General features: G+C 46.3%; 1 protein-coding gene across 1 annotated transcript in view; it reads right to left on the reverse strand.

Annotated features, from left to right (window-relative positions):
• The window catches only part of LOC147689406 (vomeronasal type-2 receptor 26-like), a 340,755-nt gene that overhangs the window by 262,261 nt on the left and 56,451 nt on the right, over positions 1 to 22,043 (reverse strand). The window contains exon 2 of the mRNA XM_086940085.1: positions 4,221 to 4,448. Within this exon, the coding sequence (XP_086796211.1) occupies positions 4,221 to 4,448 (228 nt within the window). The remainder of the gene's footprint in view (positions 1 to 4,220; positions 4,449 to 22,043) is intronic.

Here is a 22,043-nt window from a genome sequence, read left to right on the forward strand (position 1 = left end):
TTGCACAGATGGTGCCTGGGCCTACCGGTACTTCTAGTAATAATTCCAAGTGTGGTTGATGCCCCAAAGTACATGATGTTTATTTTGCATTGATTGCATATATGTGTTAAATGCAAACAATTTTTACAGACGTCATGTGTGAAATCTATTTTGTACAGCGTGGGGTATTTATTGCGAGTTACTGCTTTGACTTAGCTTTACACATTGCCTCTGTGATAAGCCTGACTGCTTAGTGCCAAGCTACCCAAGGGTGAGCACTGGTTATACAACAAGTGTAATCAGCCGCCCTTGATGCATGTGGTGGATTCTGCATGGCTGGATCTTTATCTCAGACAACCAGAAAACACTACTTCCAACATTGTCCTTGAGTAAGGGTGTCATTAAACAATTCCCCTGCCATGGGTCGCCAAGCTTGACATTTTAGCCCAGAGATCTGTGGTGACATTTGTTTGCCCTGTACGGCATCTGCATCTGTTACTGTAAGATGGTGGTCAAGTGGAAGACAAGCCGGCAGGCAAATGTTTCTACTATCTGAGCCAATTTAGGCTGTGTGGTCGAAACCCAACATTGTTCTGCCTCTAAATAGAGCAGTGACACTTTTTTGATGCAGCTGTGGCACAGAGTGCTGACCCATATCTACGAGGCCATGCAACGCCATGTGGCTTTTCATGGCCTTGTAGATATGGAGTAAGGCAAAGTCGCTGTGTTGCCTTACTCTGCATTAAAGTAAGTATGGGCGAATTTTGCTGATCTGCGGTGCCCGAATTCCCGCGAAATCGCAAAACAATCCGCAAATTTGTGGATTTTCCTGTGAAATCGCAGATTTGTTTTGCAATTTGCACTATACTCAACTGGAGTACTTTCTACTGGCTAATCAGTAAGTGCTACCTCATTGGATAAATGTATAGTGCTTTTCATACACTGCAGCTGCTGAAAGGGCCAGAAGATTTGTCTCCAGTGACCATGTGTGCCTGTAACTTTGCCACCACGCCAAACAGCGCTGAGGTCCCTTGAGTGAGCTGTCCATCATAGTTGGGAAAGGGTGGGAAGACATTTGGTACAGCTAGTGTGTGGTGCGGGGCTTCTATGCGTGTGCACATTCCTCTTGTGTAAAGCATCGTAGAGCGAGCAGGGCAGCAGGTGAGGAGAAAGCTGCCTCCTCGCCACAGGAACTACACAGAGATCAGGCTTCGAGAAACTAATGAATGCAAAGACCTCCTTCAAATATTACAGCTAATTTTAGATGGCCGATATGGGGTTAAAGCACACTTGCCCAGCCTCGACCATGCTCACTAATGTTTTGGGCTGATTAAAAATGTTACTGAATTTGAACTTCAACTTGGGCACCTGCTATATCTGTAAGTGCTTCCTGTTGAGGTTTGATTTTTGTGTCAGGAGCCTCGTGCCAGAATGAATCCTGCCCTGCATAGTTATCCACGAAGATGCCACCGTTTTGAGCAATACCTCTACTCAACTGGAGTACTGGCTGATCAGTAAGTGATACCTCGTTGGGTAAATGTATAGTGCTTTTCCTACACTGCAGCTGCGTAAAGGGCCAGAAGATTTGTCTCCAGTAACCATGTGTGCCTGTAACTTTGCCACCACGCCAAAAGGCGCAGAGATCCCTTGAGTGAGCTGTCCATCATAGTTGGGAAAGGGTGGGAAGACGTTTGATACCGCTAGTGTGTGGTGCGGGGCTTCTATGCGTGTGCACATGCCTCTTATGTAAAGGGTCAGAGAGCGAGCAGGGCAGCAGGTGAGGAGAAAGCAGCCTCCTGGCAACAGGAACTACACAGGGATTGCGCTCGAGAAACTCATGGATGCAAAGACCTCCCTTGAGTATTACAGCTAATTTTCAACGGCAGATATGGGGTTAAAGCACACTTGCCCAGCCTCGACCGTGCTCACTAATGATTTGGGCTGATTAAAAACGTTACTGAATTTGAACTTCAACTAGGGCACCTGCTATATCTGTAAGTGCTTCCTGTTGAGGTTTAATTTTTGTGACAGGAGCCTCATGCCAGAATGAATCCTGCCCTGCATAGTTATTCACGAAGATGCCACCGTTTTGTGCAATACCTCTACTCAACTGGAGTACTGGCTAATCATTAAGTGCTACCTCGTTGGGTAAATGTATAGTGCTTTTCCAACACTGCAGGTGCGTAAAGGGCCAGAAGACTTGTTTCCAGTGACCATGTGTGCCTGTAATTTTGCCACCACGCCAAAAGGCGCTGAGGTCCCTTGAGTGAGCTGTCCATCATAGTTGGGAAAGGGTGGGAAGACGTTTGATACCGCTAGTGTGTGGTGGGCCGGGCCAAACGGCCAGGGCTTCTATGCGTACGCACATGCCTCTTATGTAAAGGGTCAGAGAGCGAGCAGGGCAGCAGATGAGGAGAAAGAAGCCTACTGGTCACAAAAACTACAAGGGCATCGCGCTTGAGAAACTCATAGATGCAAAGACCTCCCTCGAGTATTACAGCTAATTTTCGACGTCAGAGATGGGGTCAAAGCACACTTGCCCAGCCTCGACCTTGCTCACTAATGTTTTGGGCTGATTAAAACATTACTGAATTTGAGCTTCAACTCGGGCACCTGCTTTATTTATCTGTAAGTGCTTGCTGTTGAGGTTTAATTTTTTTTTACAGGAGCCGCGTGCCAGAATGAATCCTGCCCTGCATAGTTATCCATGAAGATGCCACTATGATGGACAAAGCTGTCCATAATAGTGGGGAAAGGGCGGGAAGACGTTTGATACCGCTAGTGTGTTGTGTGGGGCAGAACGGGCGGGGCTGCTATGCAGTGTTAACATACCTCTTGTGTATAAAGGGTCAGAGAGCGAGCAGGGCAGCAGGTGAGGAGAAAGCAGCCTCCTGGTCACAGGAACTACACGGGGATCACGCTCGAGAAACTCATTGATGCAAAGACCCGAGGCTTCTATGCGTGTTCACATGCCTCTTGTGTTAAGGGTCAGAGAGCAAGCAGGGCAGCAGGTGAGGAGTAAGCAGCCTCATGGTCACAGTAACTACAAGGGGATCGTGCTCGAGAAACTCATGGATGCGAAGACCTCCCTCGAGTATTAGAGCTAATTTTCGACGGCAGAGATGGGGTTAAAGCACACTTGCCCAGCCTCGACCGTGCTCACTAATGTTTTGGGCAGATTAAAACGTTCCTGAATTTGAGCTTCAACTCAGGCACTTGCTTTATTTATCTGTAAGTGCTTCCTGTTGAGGTTTAATTTTTGTGAGTGGAGCCTTGTGCCATACTTGTAACTGTTCTCTGACCCTGCTTCGAGGGTAAGAGCAGGGTCAGAGAATAGTTTCAAGTAGGCAACGAACTCTGGAGGGGCCACTCAGGAAGCACTTACAGGGTTACAGCAGGTGCCCAAGTTGAAGTTAATTTCTTTGTAACCATTTTGTAAATGTTTACAAAGAAATTAGCTTCAACTTGGGCACCTGCTGTAACCCTGTAAGTGCTTCATGGAAAATTCGTCCCGCTCGCGGATTTGCTGATTTTTCTGCAATTTCGCGAGATTTGCGGATCGCGAAATTGCCAGAAATCCGCAAATTCCGCGAGCGGAACGAATATTCGGCCCACACTTACATTAAAGAGGCATTCCATGGCAACTCGGTGGGTGTTCCCACGCAACACCCACAGATGTTTACGCTGCCCCAGATTGAGAAGGAATTGTAATGCTGGGAATGCATGAGGAAAAAGAACTTTATTTCTCCTCATTGTTTCCTCTTTTTTTGTGTGCTGTAATGTGCAGCACACATCGAAGGAGGAAAATGCCTCCATTTATTGTTTTTGTGCAGGAAGGTGTCCTTTCCTGTCTGCACAAAAACAATAATTCCTACAACGCAGACAGCCTTGCACCTTTGTGCAAGGGTGTCTGCATTAGAGCTAGGCAGCCAATTATGCACCAGTGCAGTGAGAAAGCACAGGAATGTGCCATATCTCATCCTGCCTTTTTCTCTGGATGCAGGGAAGAGCAGCAAAGTGATTTGTTGAGCTGCCCTGAGCCAAAAATGAGTACATAAGCCCCTCAGAGTATAGTTGGGCAGCTAAACTGAGATTTATTGTGGTTCACCTGCTGATACAGACAGTCAATGAAGCAACAATTACTTTTCCATTTGATCAATATTGTTCTTTCACATCCACATTTTTTTCACGTTTCTCACCTTTTTTCCAAGTTTGTCCCCAAATCAGACAGAAGCCATTACCTGTTTAAAGTCGGGGTTCCAACGAATGGCTCTGTCATCAATGATGAACTGTTCTTCCCCAGAAGGGTTTAGATGGAAGCTTCCCACTTTGGTCCATGTAGCATAACTGAAGTTGTAGAAAATCCAACTGGAAATGTCAAAGCGCGTGGGAGGATTCCCTTGATCATCAAAGTAGATTTCATCACCAGAGGAAGTTTTAAAATGAAGATTCTTCATGTAATGATGTAACTGTAAGAACACAGAGAAATTGAAAGCGGACACAGCGAATAAATAACACTATGCTGCAATAATACCTATAGCATTGGGCAGGGCATGACTTAGCTGCTACATATAGGCATACCATTTTTGCAGACGTTGTGAATAAAGCACGTTTGGGGGGTCGAATATCATAAAGTGACCAACCCAATGCAGCTCATGACAACTGCAGTTGTCCAGGTGTAGTCCTGCAGACAGAAGATGCAGTGAAGAGCTGCTACCATGCTAGGTTGAGGGAGTAATAGCGCTGTAGAAATAACAAGATGGCTTCAGTGATAGAGACCACACTGTACCTGTCGAAGGGGCATTGGATACTTTCACTCAGCAGGTGGGCGCGATTGAAGTGATAGGTGTCGCAGGAGTAGTTCATGCCATGATGGCAAACCCTGGAGTCATACAGTGTACAGTGCCAGGATAGGTGCGGCAGGACATGGTCATAAAGGGGGCGATTTACACAGGGCTTGTGTTCCTCTTGTGCCATGCTAGGTGACGCAAGGCAACGCGAGCCCTAGAAGGGGATTTACTAAGCCACACAAAGCCAACTTGCGTGGCTTTAAATGGCTTAGTAAATCCTGAGTAATGCACAGCAGCCCAACTCGCTGCCTTGCTGTATCCTGCATTGAGAAAGCATTTCATGAGTGGGACATGGGCAATCTTCTGCATCCACCCATGGATACTGGTGCAATCCCACATTTGCTAAAAGAATTGTGAACCTTGGAATGAGTCAAAATGGTATGTTTTTCCAAGTGAGACATAACGAGGAGCAATATCTTTATTTATCTTCGGTATTTCCTTTTTCTGTAATCTGCAGCACACGTATGAAGATAAAAATAACCCAAAGGATTGGTTTTGTGCAGCAAGGTGTTCATTCTGTCACATAAACAACACTTCTCTTAAGACAGGCCCCCTTGCAGCATGTTGTATGAGGGCCTGGATTGGTTCGAGCGCAGGGAGTGAGCAGAAATGCAGCAAATTGTAGTAGATATGGCACATTTTTGCTCTCTTACACCAAACAGAAAAGAGAGTGGGGATAAAACTGCTTGTCCTTCTCCCCTAGATACCTATAGTAAACAATAGGAACAATCTGAATACCATATCATTAACTAGCATCCCTTGTACATTTAGTAGCCTCTCAGGAAAAATACATTAGGATTTTATAAAGAACCCTCATCCACCAACTTCATTGGGTTCCTATGTTGGGGGCCAAATGTCTCCTAGGTGGGCTGCGACGCCTGATTACAGTGAAATGGGATTTTTCTTAGTGAACCAGTAAAATTAGTGAGCATGATTCTAAAAACTGCCTCCAGGATACTCTTCCATATCAGGATGAATGTAATAGTGAGTTCCTGGGGTAGGATTAAAAACAAAGGTGGATGTGAAAGAGAAAAAAATATTTCACACATCTGTTAATGGTCTACATGTTTCAGCCAATCAAATGTATGAAAGAAGGCATTCTTCAGGACCATAGCTGTCAGGGGCAGAGGAAACCCTAGGCAAGTAAAGGGAAAGCACACATCCTAAGGTGTGCATAAGTGGTGTGGATTCGTAACTTAAGATTTGCACCCAAAGTAGTATATCTGAAAGAAAATCAAAAGAGACATACATCATAGTTTTAAAAAAAATCAATTGTTAGGGTGGATGCAGAGTTTGGTGCAGCGTGCGTTTTCAATGCACCCTAAACCTCATGCAACGTGCTGTAAGTCTTGTGCTGAGTTTTAAGCCGCATGCAATCTTTACCTTCACAACCACAGAACTGTGTGTGAAAAAATGTCGGTGTGCCGGTCATACTGTAGTGCAATTCGCTCCTATTCATCAGGCATGTTCATGATCAATGAGGTAGGTGCTCATGCATGTCAGGTGGCATTCTTGGCGACTCCAAACATACTTTTACACGATTGAATCACACATTCATACTACAAAGTCTCACAGTTAGGCAAAGAACATGAATCGTGGTAACAATAAACACAGTGCACAAAGAGGCTTATTTGGTTTGATTTGACTGTTTGCCCCTTTATAAAAAAATATGCATTCCACCTACTATTGTTGTGATAATTCAAGCAAGATGGATCCCGGTGAGAGGCGGTGCCTATCGTCGCACTCTGTCAGGATACATTTAATGGTTATCAACAAACCATTAGTGACAAAGCATTATGCATTAAACGTCAGCTGTTGTGTCCTAGCAGACACAGTCTAGTTGCTGAAAGTGTAATGAAACACTTAACACCCACCCACCACTGATGTCACGACATAAAGAGAGCCAAGCGCACGTAATCGAGGCTCATTAACCAGCTAACTTTCTGTGTGTCCGTGTCGCAGTGATTACTACAATGAGGGCCTAGGGCCCCGACATATCATTTGGCGACGAGGAGTGGCAGAACCCCGGCGTGTCAATGCTAAAGGAAAAGGGGGGTGTATGCACCCTGCCTATGGGCACCCCCAAGGAGGAAGCAGCTCCGGCCGCCGAGTGGCCCACAGGGCAGGTGCCATGCCCCGGGCCTAGTCTTTGAGGAGGAGGTGATCGGGAGCCGACCCCGCACTTCTCTGGCCCCTTCGACTGCTGCAGTGCTGAGGGAAGCGTACAAGGGAAGAGGACCGTGCGTTGCCCACCCGCAATGGCCGTGACTGACCCCCACCGGAGAGGAGTGCTGGCCGGGCTGAGCCCACTCGCCACGACTGCAGCTAAGGAAGGCCCGTCGGCCGAAGGTGAGCCTGGGAGCGAGCAGCGGCCCCAAGTTCAATAAGGCCTGTGGAGCCCATCCGCAACTGTAGCGACGCCCTGCCGGGCATGCATGAATGAAGAGGAGCCCACCCGCGACGCTAGCCGGACCCGAGGTGAGCCCGCAGGCTGCCCGAGACTGACCAGGGCGACCGGAGGTCCGCGGGAGTCCACCCCGCCTCCGTGACTGCCAGGAATGACGAGGGGGAAGGAGGGAGTAGCTAACCGCCTCCCGACCCCCCTCGCAATGTGAGTAAAGCCTGCCTGCAAGAGGAGCCCACCTGCATGGCCAGAGCACGAGACGGCCGAAAGTGAACTTGCAGCAAAGGCAGGGCCAGCGGAGTCCACACGCGGCCTGCCTGTAGCGTCCCCCACTCCCGCCGCACAGCATGTGCGGTGCGAGGCTACGGCCGCAGGTGAAGACAAACGAAGCACCCGCAGCGCGTGGTGGACTGCTGCGGGCGGGGTCAGAGAAAAGGGAATACTTCCGTGGGTGGCCAGCGCCAATGTAAATGGGGAAGAGATTGCTGTGTGGGGCCGAGTGCACCAAGGGATGGTGTATGCCCTCTGGCGCCCAAACCGCCGAAGACATCCCAGAGCTGCCGGGCGTGAGCAAACGATGTGGAGCCCACCTGCGATAGATCTACAAGGCAGTGACACGCACCCCCCATGTGGCCACAAGGACAGGAGACACTGGGAGACACACCAGAGAGCTGGCAGGGACGGACAGCCAGCAAGCAGCCAGCGCTGTGTGCAACTGAACAATACACAGGCACACCTCAATCGGTGCAGCTCCCAAGATGTGCCTACTGTCTCCAAGTGAAAATAAAAGGAAAAAAAATACACTTACCTCTGGTCAGCAGAGACTCCAGCCCCCTCCTGTCCTGCACACTTCATGGTAACAGCAGGTCCTGCACGCCCGGGACTCCAAGCAACAACAACAGGAAAGAAGGAATCTCCAAGAAAAAAGTAAGCTGCTGCTGCAGGGAATCTAAATCCTACATGGCCATCTAGTGGATACTGGGGGAAATTGCACCAGAAGAAGCAAAAGGAACCAACAAGCCTAAGACAAGCCAAGGAGCACAAGAGGAAAGAAAGCAAGCCTGCAGAGATGGAGACGAAGACGAAGACCCATCATCACTGCTGAGGTGACGGCTGTGGCCACAGGTGCTCACCGCAACCGCAGGAGAAACAACATCACCACGCTGGACAGCGAGGGAGATGCACAACGTCCACTGCAAGCAGCAAGATTCAAAGGCAACTGATGGAAGAGCGCAAGTGTACCCCAGACGCGGACAGTACAGGATAGCGCCTGATAAGAAGGAAGCCACACCTCAAGTACTAGAAGAAGTATGGAGCAAGTACCCAAAGCACTGGAAGATAAAGAAGAGCAAGGAACAAAGCGACACTGAAGATGTACCACGACGGTACGAAGTGAAGCACAAACTTGCAAGTGCCGTGCACAATGATGTGCAATGAAAGAGTGATGCAAGATCACCACGCCATGAAGCTAAAAATCCTCACCGGCAGCGCGCACGAGAAGTGCACCCACCGGAGAAGGTCCATGGAGCGGTGAAGTAACCCTCTGGAAACAGCAGAGCACACGAAGAGCGCAGACAAAACTGCGGCAACGCAAAAGCACTGCAGCGGAAGCAAATGGCGATCCCAACGATCATGGATTGCGAGAAGAATCACAAAGAGGAAGCTGTCCACCCCATCTGGCAGCAAAACAAAAGCCGATCACCCAGATGGTCGCCCGAGAAGGAAAAAGAAGAAAACCGACCTGCCAACAGGTCGCCGGAATGCTGACCCGCCGTAAAGGCGCAGCAAAGGTATTCTGCCAGGATGAAGACGTCCTGCCAGAAGACGTCTGTGAACTGAGAGATCAGGATAAAGTCCGAAAGAAGACCCGGAGAGACGGACGCAACACCAACAAGAACTGGAAGTAATAGGAGGCAAGAAAGAAGATCGTAATGACCGGTCCAGTCACAGGAGAGTGGAGGGAAGACAGTGTCCTAAAGCCAGGGCAAGACCAGAGGGAAACAGCTACTTGAAGAAGCCTGGTCAGGAAGACAAAGATAGAAAGGTGACCACACTGTGTCGTGAAAAGAAAATGAAGTAAGAAGTCATGTGGCACAACACCATCAAGGACAACATCTGGAAAAGGTGAGGAGAGGTGTGACAAGTCCACACACTTACAACAAGAAGAGGTGACACACCACAACATCGTGTACAGTGACCCATAAGTCCAGGAGAACACTGATGGCACCAGGAAAAGAACAGGCACCTATTCACAAGACCCTGACGACCCGTGGACGGTAGGAGAGCACAGGCCGGACCATTGGCAACACCCACCTTTGGGATCGAGCAGAAACCTGGATGCGGAGGGAGCTCAGATGGCCTGAACAAGGAGAACTGACCAATCCACACCAGCCCATGGAGATCCAAGGGGCAAAGGCCTCAGGGACACCGGTGGCAGAGGGCCCCGTCACGAGAGATGGATCCATCGCCGGCTCACCTGCACGTCCCAGGGAGAAGAGGAACTTGTGCACGAAGGCAGGAGTCAACAACTACCCTTCAGGTGGAGCTACGGACTTTGTGAGGTAGTACCCTCATCGTCTCCATTCACACGCAGACTGTGGAGTTGGAGCAACGCTGTGGATGAATACCCGGCCCAGTGGAAACCTGATGAAAAGGGCCTCCGGGACATCTCGTGGGAGGAGAACACCCGAGAGAGGGGCGTCCTAGTGACAAGAATGCCCTTCAAACACTCCATCCTTTGTAATGTAAAGCCAAGCTGCCTACAGTGAAGAAACCGACGGACCAGTAGAAGACAACATCCTTCAAGTCTAACATCTGTTCATCCTGTTTGGCGTCACCCTCAAAAGCAAGATCTCAGTGGACTGACCTACACACTTCCACGGAGCAAGTAAAGAAGAGCACGCCTACCGAGAACCAGGACGTCAAGCTAAGAAGAACTAAAGTTTCAGCAGCAATTTCCACCGTCGTCATCAAGCAAGCCGCTGCAGAGGCTCAGTGTAAATTTGTAATTATTGTATATTTATGTATTTTCTCCCACAGGTTCGGACTTTTGTCTTTCCTTAATTTTTATCAAAGTTTGGGAGGAATGTTGTATCCTAGCAGACACAGTCTAGTTGCTGAAAGTGTAATGAAACACTTAACACCCACCCACCACTGATGTCACAACATCACGTGACACAGTCAATAAAGAGAGCCGAGTGCACGTGCTCGAGGCTCATTAACCAGCTAACTTTCTGTGTGTCCGTGTCGCAGTGATTACTACAATGAGGGCCTAGGGCCCCGACATAACAGTCAGCCATGGCCGTATTCAAATAAGATTACGCATAATCGGCAGTCCTCACACATACCCACTTACTTCATCAAGGTCTTCCGCCTGCTTCGTTGCCTGCTGTGGCACTGTGCGGGGTGCTGAGATGTTGCGGCCCAGGCCGCACGAGGCTAAGAGCTGGTGTGACGCCACGTAAACTCGCTTGGTGATGTTACGACATTCGGGCGCCAGGCTCAACTGCTCAGGGTTGACGGTGCCCCCTATATTAGCCCTTTGGGTGCTTGGAAAGGAAGCAAATCTGGCATGCAATGTCGGTTGTGCCGGTTCATATCAAATCATTCCTTTCATGCCAGTAGAGGATTGTCTGTGCAAAGAAACAGACAATAGCGTAACAAAGGTGATGGCATTCCATGGTATGTTATTGTTTAATCCATGTTTGTGGGTTGATAAATCCATCACAGCTCCTTTTCAAAAAGTTGATTCTGTAGGTCATTTTGGTTAGGCTCAAGCTGTTCAATTATGATCCATCGTAAGGGATTAGTTGTATGGCCTTTCTTAAGGAAATGGTCCGTCATTTTTGTAGTATTGCATTTATATCTTACATTGCTGCGATGTTCGCAGACCCTGATCTTGATTTTCCTGCTGGTCATGCCTGTGTAGTGCAACTGGCAGGGACACTCAATCATGTATGTTACAATGACAGAGTTGCAGTTAGTATGTGTTTTTTAAAAACTCAATTCTTATCTGGTTTGAGGTTCAGAGTCCTGGTAGTGCTGGTAAGATGACAGACACTGCAGTTACCACAAGCATAGTGCCAAGTCACATTGGGCAGGCCCCAGTTGTTCAACACTGTATTTATTTGTTGTTCAGGGTTTGTTTTTTCATCGGGTTGAGACAAGATGGTCTTTTAAGCTTCTAGCCCTGTTAAATGACAACAAATGTTTTTCCCGTTTGAGGTTACCTGATTGTAAAATGCGCCAATGTGTATTGATTATTTTGGTCACTTATTTTGATATAGTTCTGTAAGTTGTGACACTTGTTAAAGGCATCGCCGTGTCCCTCTTAAGGTAACCTTCCAAAAATCTCTGTTTCTTTGGTGTGCTCTGTTCCGGGTGGGCCTGATGCTTTTTTCTGGATAATCTCGGTCCCTTACTTTTTCTGAGTGCCTTCGCCTGAACATCATGGTAGTCTTCCACTCTGCAGCAATTTCTTCTGAGTCTTAATAACTGGACATACAGTAAATTATTTCCCAGAGCCCTTGGGTGAAAGCTGTTATACATCAATAAAGTGTTTTTAGCTGTGGGTGTGTAGTAAGTCTTTGTTGTAGTTTACCATTTTCAGCCAAAAATGTGACATCCAAGAAGGTAATATGTCTAGTACCCATAGAATCTGTAAATTTTAAGTTTGCGTCACATCCATTAAGTCATTCCAAAAACTGGCCTTCCCAAATCATGAAAACGTCATTGATGTACCATCATTTCCAGAACTAGGCTTATCAGGAGATTGGCTTCTGGTAAAAGCTGAAGTCTTTCGATAGGATTAGGAGGTCTTTTGTATCCTTTAAATAGGTGGAGGTATTTTGCACCAGGGGTTTTAAGAAGAAGTCGCAAAAGCGCGACAACGGTTTAAAGGAGGGAGCCTATCCTTGAAACAATTGGGCGTCCTGGTGGTGGGGTGCGGTCCTTGTGGGTCTTGGGAAGTGTATAGAAATAAGGGATCCTACTGTGTTAGTGCAAATGTAACCATTAGACTCTGCCTCTTCCAGCCTCTTCCACCAAATAAGTGATCCTGGTCTTAAGTTAGATGGCAAAATCAAAGTCTGTTATTAGCAGAAAGAGGCAAAATAAAGGGCAAAACGAGCAGAAATAGGCAAAATAGAGGTGCTATTTTAATCCTTTAGGATTTGATTGCAGCGTTTGATACAGTTTCTTATGAAATCCTATTACAACGCCTCTCTGATATTGGGATCTTTGATCAGGCCTGGAGGTGGCTTAAATCCTTTTTAAAGAGGGAGCAATCCGTCAGGATGGTCCCTTTCCATTCTTCTGCAAAGAAATTGAGGTTTGGCATCTTCACCAAGCCCCAGTCTATTTAACATGTACTTAGCTCCATTGGCAAAGCTTTTGAATCATTTGTCCTAAAGAACATCTCTTATGCAGATGACACTCAGCCTCTCCTAAAGGTTGATATTTCCACCCCTTTCCTTAGCCTCACTGCTGCTGAAGGCTAACCGTCTGCTTTGCAATGGGGCTAAAACGGGGATACTTCTGTCTGACCATATAAAAGATGAATGGATGTTAGATCGCTGGCCCTCAGACTGCCGCCACCTTTGAATTCTGCCTCTTTAGTAAATTAATATTGAGGTTAAACTCTTAGACGCTTCTTGCTTTTCCCTTCTGAGATTCCTATGCAAACTATTGTTTTTCTTTGCTGATGTCTGCATGCAAATTAGTGTTGCAATCACTAATCACATCCACATTGGACGTTGTCAATGTACTTTATCTTGGTTTATTAGATAGTTTGATCAAAATGCATTTTTGTGCAAAAACATTTGATTTTGGGTATTTCCTGAAAAGATCATATTTCTCAACATCTGCAAAAATGACACAGGCTTCCTTTAAAGAAGATAATTGGTTTCTTTTCAAAACTCTTAAGATCACCTATCATGCTTTTCATATTCAAGGCTTAAAATATCTTGCATCTCAATTCCACCATTATGTCCCCTTGAGAGACCTGCGCTCCACGTTTCTCACTGTCCCTTTATTCAGTGGGTCAAGAACTGGAGGCCGTTCCTTCTCTTTTCTAGCCGGAGCTACTTGGAATCAACTTCCTCTTGTGCTGCTCAATATGCCACATGAATCAGCCTTTTAAAAAGCTTTAAATACTCACCAATTCACATCTTCACTCAGTGGCTATTTCTGTTTTCCACAGCTTTCTGACCTCCAGTATTGGGACACTCCTCGGAGTAGGCCTGCGCTTTATAAATCTCATCATTCATTCAGTCCTATTCTTAGCCATTTTTAGATGATGTAAGTGTGTGTACACATATTGCACACTCCCATAACCCCAATGAATGTGTTACCTAGCTAGTATTACACAATGAGATTTGCTCAATGCATTTACATCTCTGCAGATGTGAGCCGTAAACTACCCAAACCTTCTGTCCTTGCCACTTTAGTGAGCAAGCTTTACTAAGTGTTTGCTGGTTGTTAATTCCTGAGGGACAGAGGATGTAAAGAAGCATTTCCTATGTTTAAAAGAGCATAATCTGGTGCATGTAGACTCCCCATTGGTTGAGAAAGGAAAGAGGGAATACATGCTATAACCTCCCTTTTTGGGTAAAGTGTAAGGGACTCTAAATAATTCAACCACCCAGAGCACCAAGGTGGTAAGCAAAGCCACAAGTACTTTGGCAAGTCGAGGGGGAAACAAAAGAAACATCAGTACCGGGGAGGAAGGCCCCAGGGCATAAGGGTAGTAGATAGCCACTGGCCTTTGGCCTCTTTAGTTTGTTTCTGGAAAGAGGTGGTGTTGCAATCCAGGATTAGTAAACTAAGGATCATTACTGAAGGAGCAGAAGAGTAAAACAAAGGAGCGGACCCAAGTTCAAGTCGTAATGCAAAAAGTGAAAGTCATTGAGTGGCGAACTTAGCAAAATGAAGTGGCACTGTACCCACAACGAAATGCCCTCAATTACAGTGCCACTAGTAAGCCACAACGATAAACAAAAGCATCTTGCTAGGCCTTTACCCGGGATCCAATGGTCATGGAAGGTGGCCACTAAGATGCATTTAATACTGTGAGCAGGCCTAAAACCCACCTGAGCCAGATCTTAAAGCTGTTTGAAGCAACTGGGACAAGGAACCAGCAACAGTGAAAAAGATTAATAGTACCCTAGAGTAGTATGATGCACTTTGTTTTGCCAATGGTACTTTTACCATTGATCGAAACAGTAGTGGATGACAGAGATTCACAACATACATCCTTGAGGGAGAGAGCCAGAAGTCAGATATATTATCTTCATGGAGCAATTCAGTCGATGTTCTTCATTTAGTTTTCTTTGTTGAAGAATAACCTAAAAGCCATCCACCTACCCTCTCTAAAAATAAGGTAGATGGTCAGATGGCTTATCTGCATCAGGCCAACTGAAGAGAGTTTAATGTAGTAAATTGTACTCTGTCAGTGTAAATTTGTCAGTTAGTCCACCTCTATATCAGATGAGCAGAAGAAGGGATTGGCTGGAAGGGTACTCCGTTGCTACTGTGATGGAGTTTAGTCTCTGCCAAACTCTAAATAATCCCCTTCTTTTATGGAGCTCAAACTCCTCCAGTGGGGCATGCCTGGAGTTGTATCTGATGAAGTTCCATTGAAAGTGGACACTTTTGCCGTGAGGTCCCACTGACGCCCACAATTCTTGGAAGACCACAGGGACACCACTTAGGCACAGGACCCACTTGAGCAGAGGCCGAGAGCAGGTTCCAGTCCAGGTCCAGTTGCTATTAGTCAGCTGGGCACTTCAGGAAAATGGCCTTTTGCAGCTCCTTGTGTCCCTGTAGCCACAGAGGGAGTCAGCCAACAACCTTGGAGTCAAGGTGTTTAGTAGTGTTAAAAGTGGGGGTCTCTGGTTGGCACAGGTATGCACTTGTGACAAGCAGGGACCCTCTGCTCTAGTCAAGGCCAAGGACTACTCCTAGAAATAACCCCTGCTCACCCTCTAGGTGGCGTGGCGCGAGCAGACAAGGCTATGTATAGTTAAGCATTTGTAAAAATACACACAGTAACTAATCAACACACCATAGAGAGACACAAGGCTGTTCTTATGTAAAAATATAGCTCTTTATATTTGAACTTTCAAGCAGGCTTAGATTACAGGCTTAATACGTTTTCAAACTATTCCAGTAACTTTTAAAACGGTGCAACAATATTTAAATGCAATGTTCAGTTCTTTAGCGATGTTACAACAACAGGTTGTGCGCTTCGTGGGACTTCTGTGTGCTTTGTAGGGCTCCTGTGCACTGGGTTTGGTGCGAACAGCAAGACCGTGCCGAATCTCAAGCGCCTTGCGCTACGCTGAGTACGGTGCGGCCGATAGACACAGGGGGGTGCGAGTCATAGCACTCCGGTGCGACGCGTTCAGCACTTAACAAAACAAGGCTTTCCAAGATGATGTGCGCTTCGCGGACGTTTCAGTCCGGGGCGCAGCGGACAGGGCGACACAGGCACAGTACCTTTGGGCCGTGAAGAGTTCGATGCGGACGATGCCGGGCCAGACGTCCTACGTCACGGTGCCTTCCTGATGCGGGGCGAGCTACGGCTCAAAGGCTCGGTAGTCATGGTGCGGTCAGGGCAGCGATGCGTTTTAGGGCTGGCTTGAGATGCGATCGTACGCTTCGATCCTTAAGGGGGAAAGCGGCGGATTTTGAAGCAGGTTGCGGAGCAATCCCAAGCACGGGACGACCAACAACCGCACTACGCGCCGCAGCTGCTCAGTCATAGCAGCGGGGCGCGATCAGCAGGACGCCACATGGGGGAAGCAAACACAGGCAGGTATCAGTCTTTATGATGCGAGCTACGGCTCGGGGGCCACAGGGTCGCGGTGCTCGGACCGGACGGGTCCTTTCTTGCGTTGCAAGCTACGGCTCGGTGGGGCACAGTCACAGCGCTCGAGTGAGACGGGGCTGACCTTTACTTTGCAGACGGTGACGTGACCAAGCAGAAGTCGCATTGCTCGGCAGGACAGGGGGTTGCACAGGCGCTTCAGAGTGCGCGATGACGGGGCACCGCACACTCAACTTTCCGTTGGCAGCACTGAAGGGACAGGCAACACCAGCAGCAGTTTCTCCTTCAAGGGGTAGCGCCCAATGTTCCTGGGGTGCAGTTCAGGGGCAGGCTCACACGCAAGCCCTTGGAGATTGTTCAATAAAATGCACAAGTTGAAATAAAGTCTTTCTCAGTCTTTGTCTTCTCTCCTTCTTGCAGCAAGGCTCCCACCACAGGCCAGTCTCTCAGGCTAGAGACAGTAGTCCTCCATGCAGCTTTCCCAGGTCCTTCTCTTCGGGCAGAGTTTCTTCTTGGCGTAAACAGGATCTAGTTTCTTAGGAGCAGGGCTCCTACATTTATACTGAAAATCCTTTGTTCTTGCAGTCCAGGGGGCCTGAGCCTGGTTCATCCCAGTTTTGGAGCACTTTGTTGTGGTGACTCTGGCTTTTTCTTTCAGTGAGCAGGGCAGAGACATCAGACGCTCTGCCGAAGGTGGAGCCAGCATTGTGGTGGCAGAGCACAGCCCTATTCAGAGTCAAGGGGCACTTGTAGCGAGAATTCCGTTCTCCTACAGAACTGTGCATAGAGACCTGGAACCTCGGTGAATTAGTATGGCCCAAAACTCACCTCAGTACCCAAATTCCCCTTACCGAGCTAGCTACAGTGTCTCATTTGTCATAACAAACTCCCAATGCTTAGACAGACCAGAACATGAACTTAGATTACCTCAGGTATCGTGAAACACATGAACACTCTTTCGTTATATAATCATTACAAACCAGAACGTGGAGTAAAAGAGGACACCTGCATGTTTGAAATATTTATTTACTAATGCAAGGTTCTCAAACGCAATATCTTGTATAATACTAGCAAACATATTATAAGCAACAAAGTTATCAGCATAGTTATCAGTCCATAAAAGGCGAATGGTGACAGCATACTAAGATGCTGAAATGAATAGAAATTAACAACGTCTAATTCACACCCTGCCTATTTAGCATAGTATTTTATATCTATGAAGGTCTCATTTGGGTTTTAGCAGGGCGCGCCCATACCTCAAAACCTCAGTGGCAGGAGGATCACATCATCTTCCACCAGCTCTCTGCATGCGAAGCACATCAAGTGTGTTTTTGTGCGTTCAGCACAACAATATAAAACTCGCCTAGCGCCAGATTTTGGCAGCAGCATGTGTGTTATTTCTATAGGGGTGCGAAGATCAGACCTAACAACACTTGGTTAAGTTATCCGTGTAGCCTTCAGCACTCACTGTGCAGACAGAGTGCAGAACAAAACTGATATCAGAGCAATAACATATTATTTCTCTAGTAAATCACGAAGCTCTTCTGGGTTGAAAGCTAAAACAACAATTATGTGTCGTGTGCAAAAGTGAAGCAAGAATGAAAACGGCGTGCAAACATTTAATAAACTCATGCTAACTTAACACAGTATGTAGAAAAGAAGTAGCTATATGACACTCCCCCAATGATCAGAGCACTGTCAGAAAACATGTAAAATCAGAACCAGGAAGGGGTTTAACCCGAAAACAGAGTTCAATATTAATGAGCTAATCTATTCTCCAAACGTGTACATGAAGGCCTATAGGGGCCAAGCGTAATTGTTCCAACCTTTGAAAATATAAGTCAATAGGTCTGGGACGTATAAAAAGAAATTTACGTAAGAAAAAAGGCACTGTCCCAAAATATAAACATGCACTTGCCGAAATAAGTAAAAAACTCCATGGCATCTCACGATAGAACTGAATATGCAAAATATGCAGCCACAGCCTCCAACATGAAATCACTGTCATCATCCTAAAACAGTTCAGCAATCCAATTAAGTAGTGGGAAGGAACATACGTGCTGCTCCATCACTGGATCCTCTATTACCATCAGAGAGTAACTTGGTGGGTTCTCAAGAAAGCTCCTTGCCAAGAACTCATGCGCTGCTGCGAGTACATCCCAATGACCCATTAGTCCATGCATCGCTGCCAAGGCCATAATCCTTTCGCCAGAACAAACCAACTTGTGAGTAACTACGGGGCTCATCAGATGATTAAAATCGCCGTCACGAGACACCGTCAAGCAGAGACACAAATCAAGGGCCCAGTTGAAATCGCAGCTCAGGCAATGAAACACAGGCTGGACACATGTGAAATAGGAAAATCGAAACGATAATCCAAATGCCGTGCTTAAAGTCGCAAGCGGCAGGGTGCCATAGTAATCAAGCATCCGGTTGCGCAACAGTGACAGGAGGGGCTCTTCTGCTCCTAATACAGGATGGGCATCCATGTTTAATAAAACAAAATATCACCAATACGCCTGCAGCTAAAGCCAACAAGACAGAGAACCCACCAAACAAACTCGAAAAAATAGAATGAAAGAAAGCAGGGATGACCCCAAATATTTTTTCAAATGAAGTCACAAGACCGCTGCTAACCAATTTAAAAAAGTGAGCAAGGCCGGAAGTGGAGGAGGCATTAAAGATTTGATGAACCAGCTCGCTGAAATGTAACGGTAAATCAGTATTTAAAAGCGCCTGCACTTCTGTGCGTGTGTTAGCTTTGTGAAGGACGAATGTTTCTCGGGCCGAACTCAGGGCCACCTCTTTCTGAGAAAGGGCTCTTATTCTAGTCATACCATTGAACTCTGCCTTCAAGGTTGGAATGCATGGCCAGATGTAAACATCTGAATTCCTATGCGTAGGGGGATACAGAACGTTTTTGCAGCACACAACACGTTCCGATACAGTTACCACATAAGCGATACCAACAATTAAACCACAACACTCCTCGTTATTCCACAGCAAATAACTACCATTTGCCAGAAGTGTAAACGTGAGAACAATTGCGGGAACAGGAGTCCCTTTTAACACACAGGCTAGATTAGGTCGTTCCTGGTTACAGGAACCATGTAACTGGATGTGTCTGCATATTAATGAATGGTCAGGGGACTCAGTGTATTCTTCCCCATTAAAATAAACTTCTTTACCGTCTTTCAGGCACCTATATGTGAAAGGAAGAGACCATGCCTCATGGAGGAAGGCACCACCTAACGGTTCATAACGCCCTATTGCAACATATCGCATACAATTAGTGAATTTGTATAAGGCGAATGGTAATGTAATTAATCCGTGGATAAGCCACGCTGCATCAGTGGCCTCAGCAACAGAGAACGGTAAAGATTCCAACCTCTCAATGTGTAACATGGAAAATGATGCATCTCGCATAGAAAGCATGCACTGTTTGTCAGTAAAATTAAATAGGGTAAAGAGGGAGGACACGTTCATGTAATTCCAGGGCACACAGCCAGACTTAAGAGTCTGCAGAGTCCACGCAAACTGCATTACAGAACGCAATTGATTCTGGCCATGGTATAAAACAGATACCTCATCATTTACAATATCAACCACTGAAGAAACAATATTATTCAACGTGTATATGCGGGAAGAAAGCATGTTAATACTGTTATCAACAACTGCAAGCACCTTTTCTAAATTAGCTTGATCAATAGCCCTCAGGCGCTTCGCAGCCTCAATTTGTGAAAGCTTCCAGCTTTCATTGTAAACAGCATAAATCCAACGTTTAGATCCACCGCTAGCCGGGCCCTTTATAAAATCATTTAGATCCACATCATCAGTTTGCTTAGATAGATGTAATTTAACAGCAGCTAATGTAGAATGTTTGTAACCAATTCTGACATAATTTGCCAACTGAGTATGTTGTAACAGTGTGGTCAGGATCAAAACATGGATCAGGCCTGACTTGTGTAAAACCTTCAGTTAAACCCATAAAGCGACGCTTGCAAGAGTCAGAGCTTCTGTGCCACAGTAGCCAACCCTTTGGATCAAAACTGGACACATTAAAGGATGCATTATGTAGTAATGTTTGCAACTCTCGAATGGAAAACTTTGTGAACTTATCCCAACCGGAATATTTTTCCAAATCTGGGACAGCAGGGGTGGTTAACTTTTTTGAAGTAGCCAATCCAAAGCACGTTGTCTGAGAAATAGTAGAATTCAAAAACAACATGTGATTCAGAATGAAACATGCACGGTGCAAAGCCTCAGTGCCTTGTACCTGCCAATTTCTAGAACCCCAAACCGATTTAAGTTCAATGGTTTCCTTCTATAGCTCGTAGCCCTCTACAGCTAACTTTTCTAGAAAGGACTTTGAATACAATAATTTAGTATCGGTAAGTCTAACTTTAGACATGGGCTTCTGTGTCATCTTAAAATAAAAGGACTCAGGACTTGATTGATTAAAGTCGGCAAAGTAAGTGTACTTCTTCAAAAATGTACTGGAACTGCCTTGTAATGGTGCTGGGCAATGTTCCCACTGTGTGTAATTCACAGTACCACTTCTGGAACTTGTTTTATGCAGAAAATGGTTACCAAAATGTTGAAAGCAAAATAAATCACCATAATTAGCAGATTCTAAATTTAAATCTTCAGAATCAAAGGCAGCATAATATTTTAAATCAGAGAATAATCATTCTACGGCCTGAACATTCCAATCATCAGAACGTATGTTTTGTTTTACCACATCCCCCATGTTTACTCTCAGTACATTTGGGACATTAAACACTTCAGTGGGGCCATGAATTTGAAATTTAACTGCATCCCACATAATCCCATCAGGAACCGGCCAAGCTGTGATGTTAACAAAGTTCAAGCCTCTTTTTAGTCTGTGTGCAGAATGTGAAAAGGAAAAGGGGGCCAAAGTTCCATTAAGATGCCGAATCCATGTTCTCTCCTCGACATAGTGTCCATCCATGAGACGGAAAAAATAAAACACAAAACCAAATGACATAAAAAGGTATACTGAAATAAGTACTAGCCAAATATATGTCCAAGGGGGAACCAAAAAATGTTTCTTGAATAAAGAGGCATAAATTGCACAATGTTAGGGTTTTGTCGAAGTCACTGAAGCAGAGTCAAATGAGAATCTTGAGTCTGTGGCCAAACGTGTTTGTAAGTCAGGCATAGATAAATCAGCAGGATAGGCATAATCGAGGTCATCAATGTTATTAATGGGGAAAGTGTTCAGTAAAGGATTGGAAATGACAGGCATCTCGAGGGCCACTTCTGGCTCAGCAGCTGCAGTAATGGCCAAAACAGAATTTCTCACCATCGAAGGACAGGAGACTGCCGCTGTCATGCTATGAAGAATCGGCCACCCTGTGTATCTTGACTTTGTCAATAGAGATAAACCTGTTTTCCTTACGACCTGGAAGTGGTGGTAATATGACTGTTCTTGTGCCCTTCACTCCAAGAAAGGGGACCGGTGCTCGATAGGAAGGACCAAATTCTTTCTTGTTATCGATCTTCTCTCGAACCAGTTCTCCAACTTTGGGTAGCCAGCCAACTACCGGGATCTGCAACGCATCATCCGACGTGGAGGGCAACTGTTCCTTTGCAAGGCTGTCTCTGGTCTTTTGTAGATCCTGTAAAACATTGCAATGTTCATCTACGTCAAAGGCTGTGGCTTGGGCCACGCAGTCTAGACCGTCGAGGTCAGGGACATACATCTTGATACCAAAGAGCATTTTGTACGGGGTCCGCCCACCCCGAGACCTTCTAGGGAGTTTATTAAGAGCACGCTGCACGCCATTGAGATGGGCCAGCCAGTTTCTGCCAGTGCCTATAACTCGAGCTGTGAAAGATTGCTTTGAATCACGGTTCATTCGTTCCACTACACTATTACCCTCAGGTCTGTATGGAGACGAAAACTTGACTTGGACCCCCAACGAAATCATAGCATCCTTATACGCCTTAGAGGCGAAAG

Source organism: Lissotriton vulgaris, chromosome 10 (genome assembly GCF_964263255.1).
Source record: "Lissotriton vulgaris chromosome 10, aLisVul1.2, whole genome shotgun sequence".
NCBI classification, from domain to species: Eukaryota; Metazoa; Chordata; class Amphibia; order Caudata; family Salamandridae; genus Lissotriton; species Lissotriton vulgaris.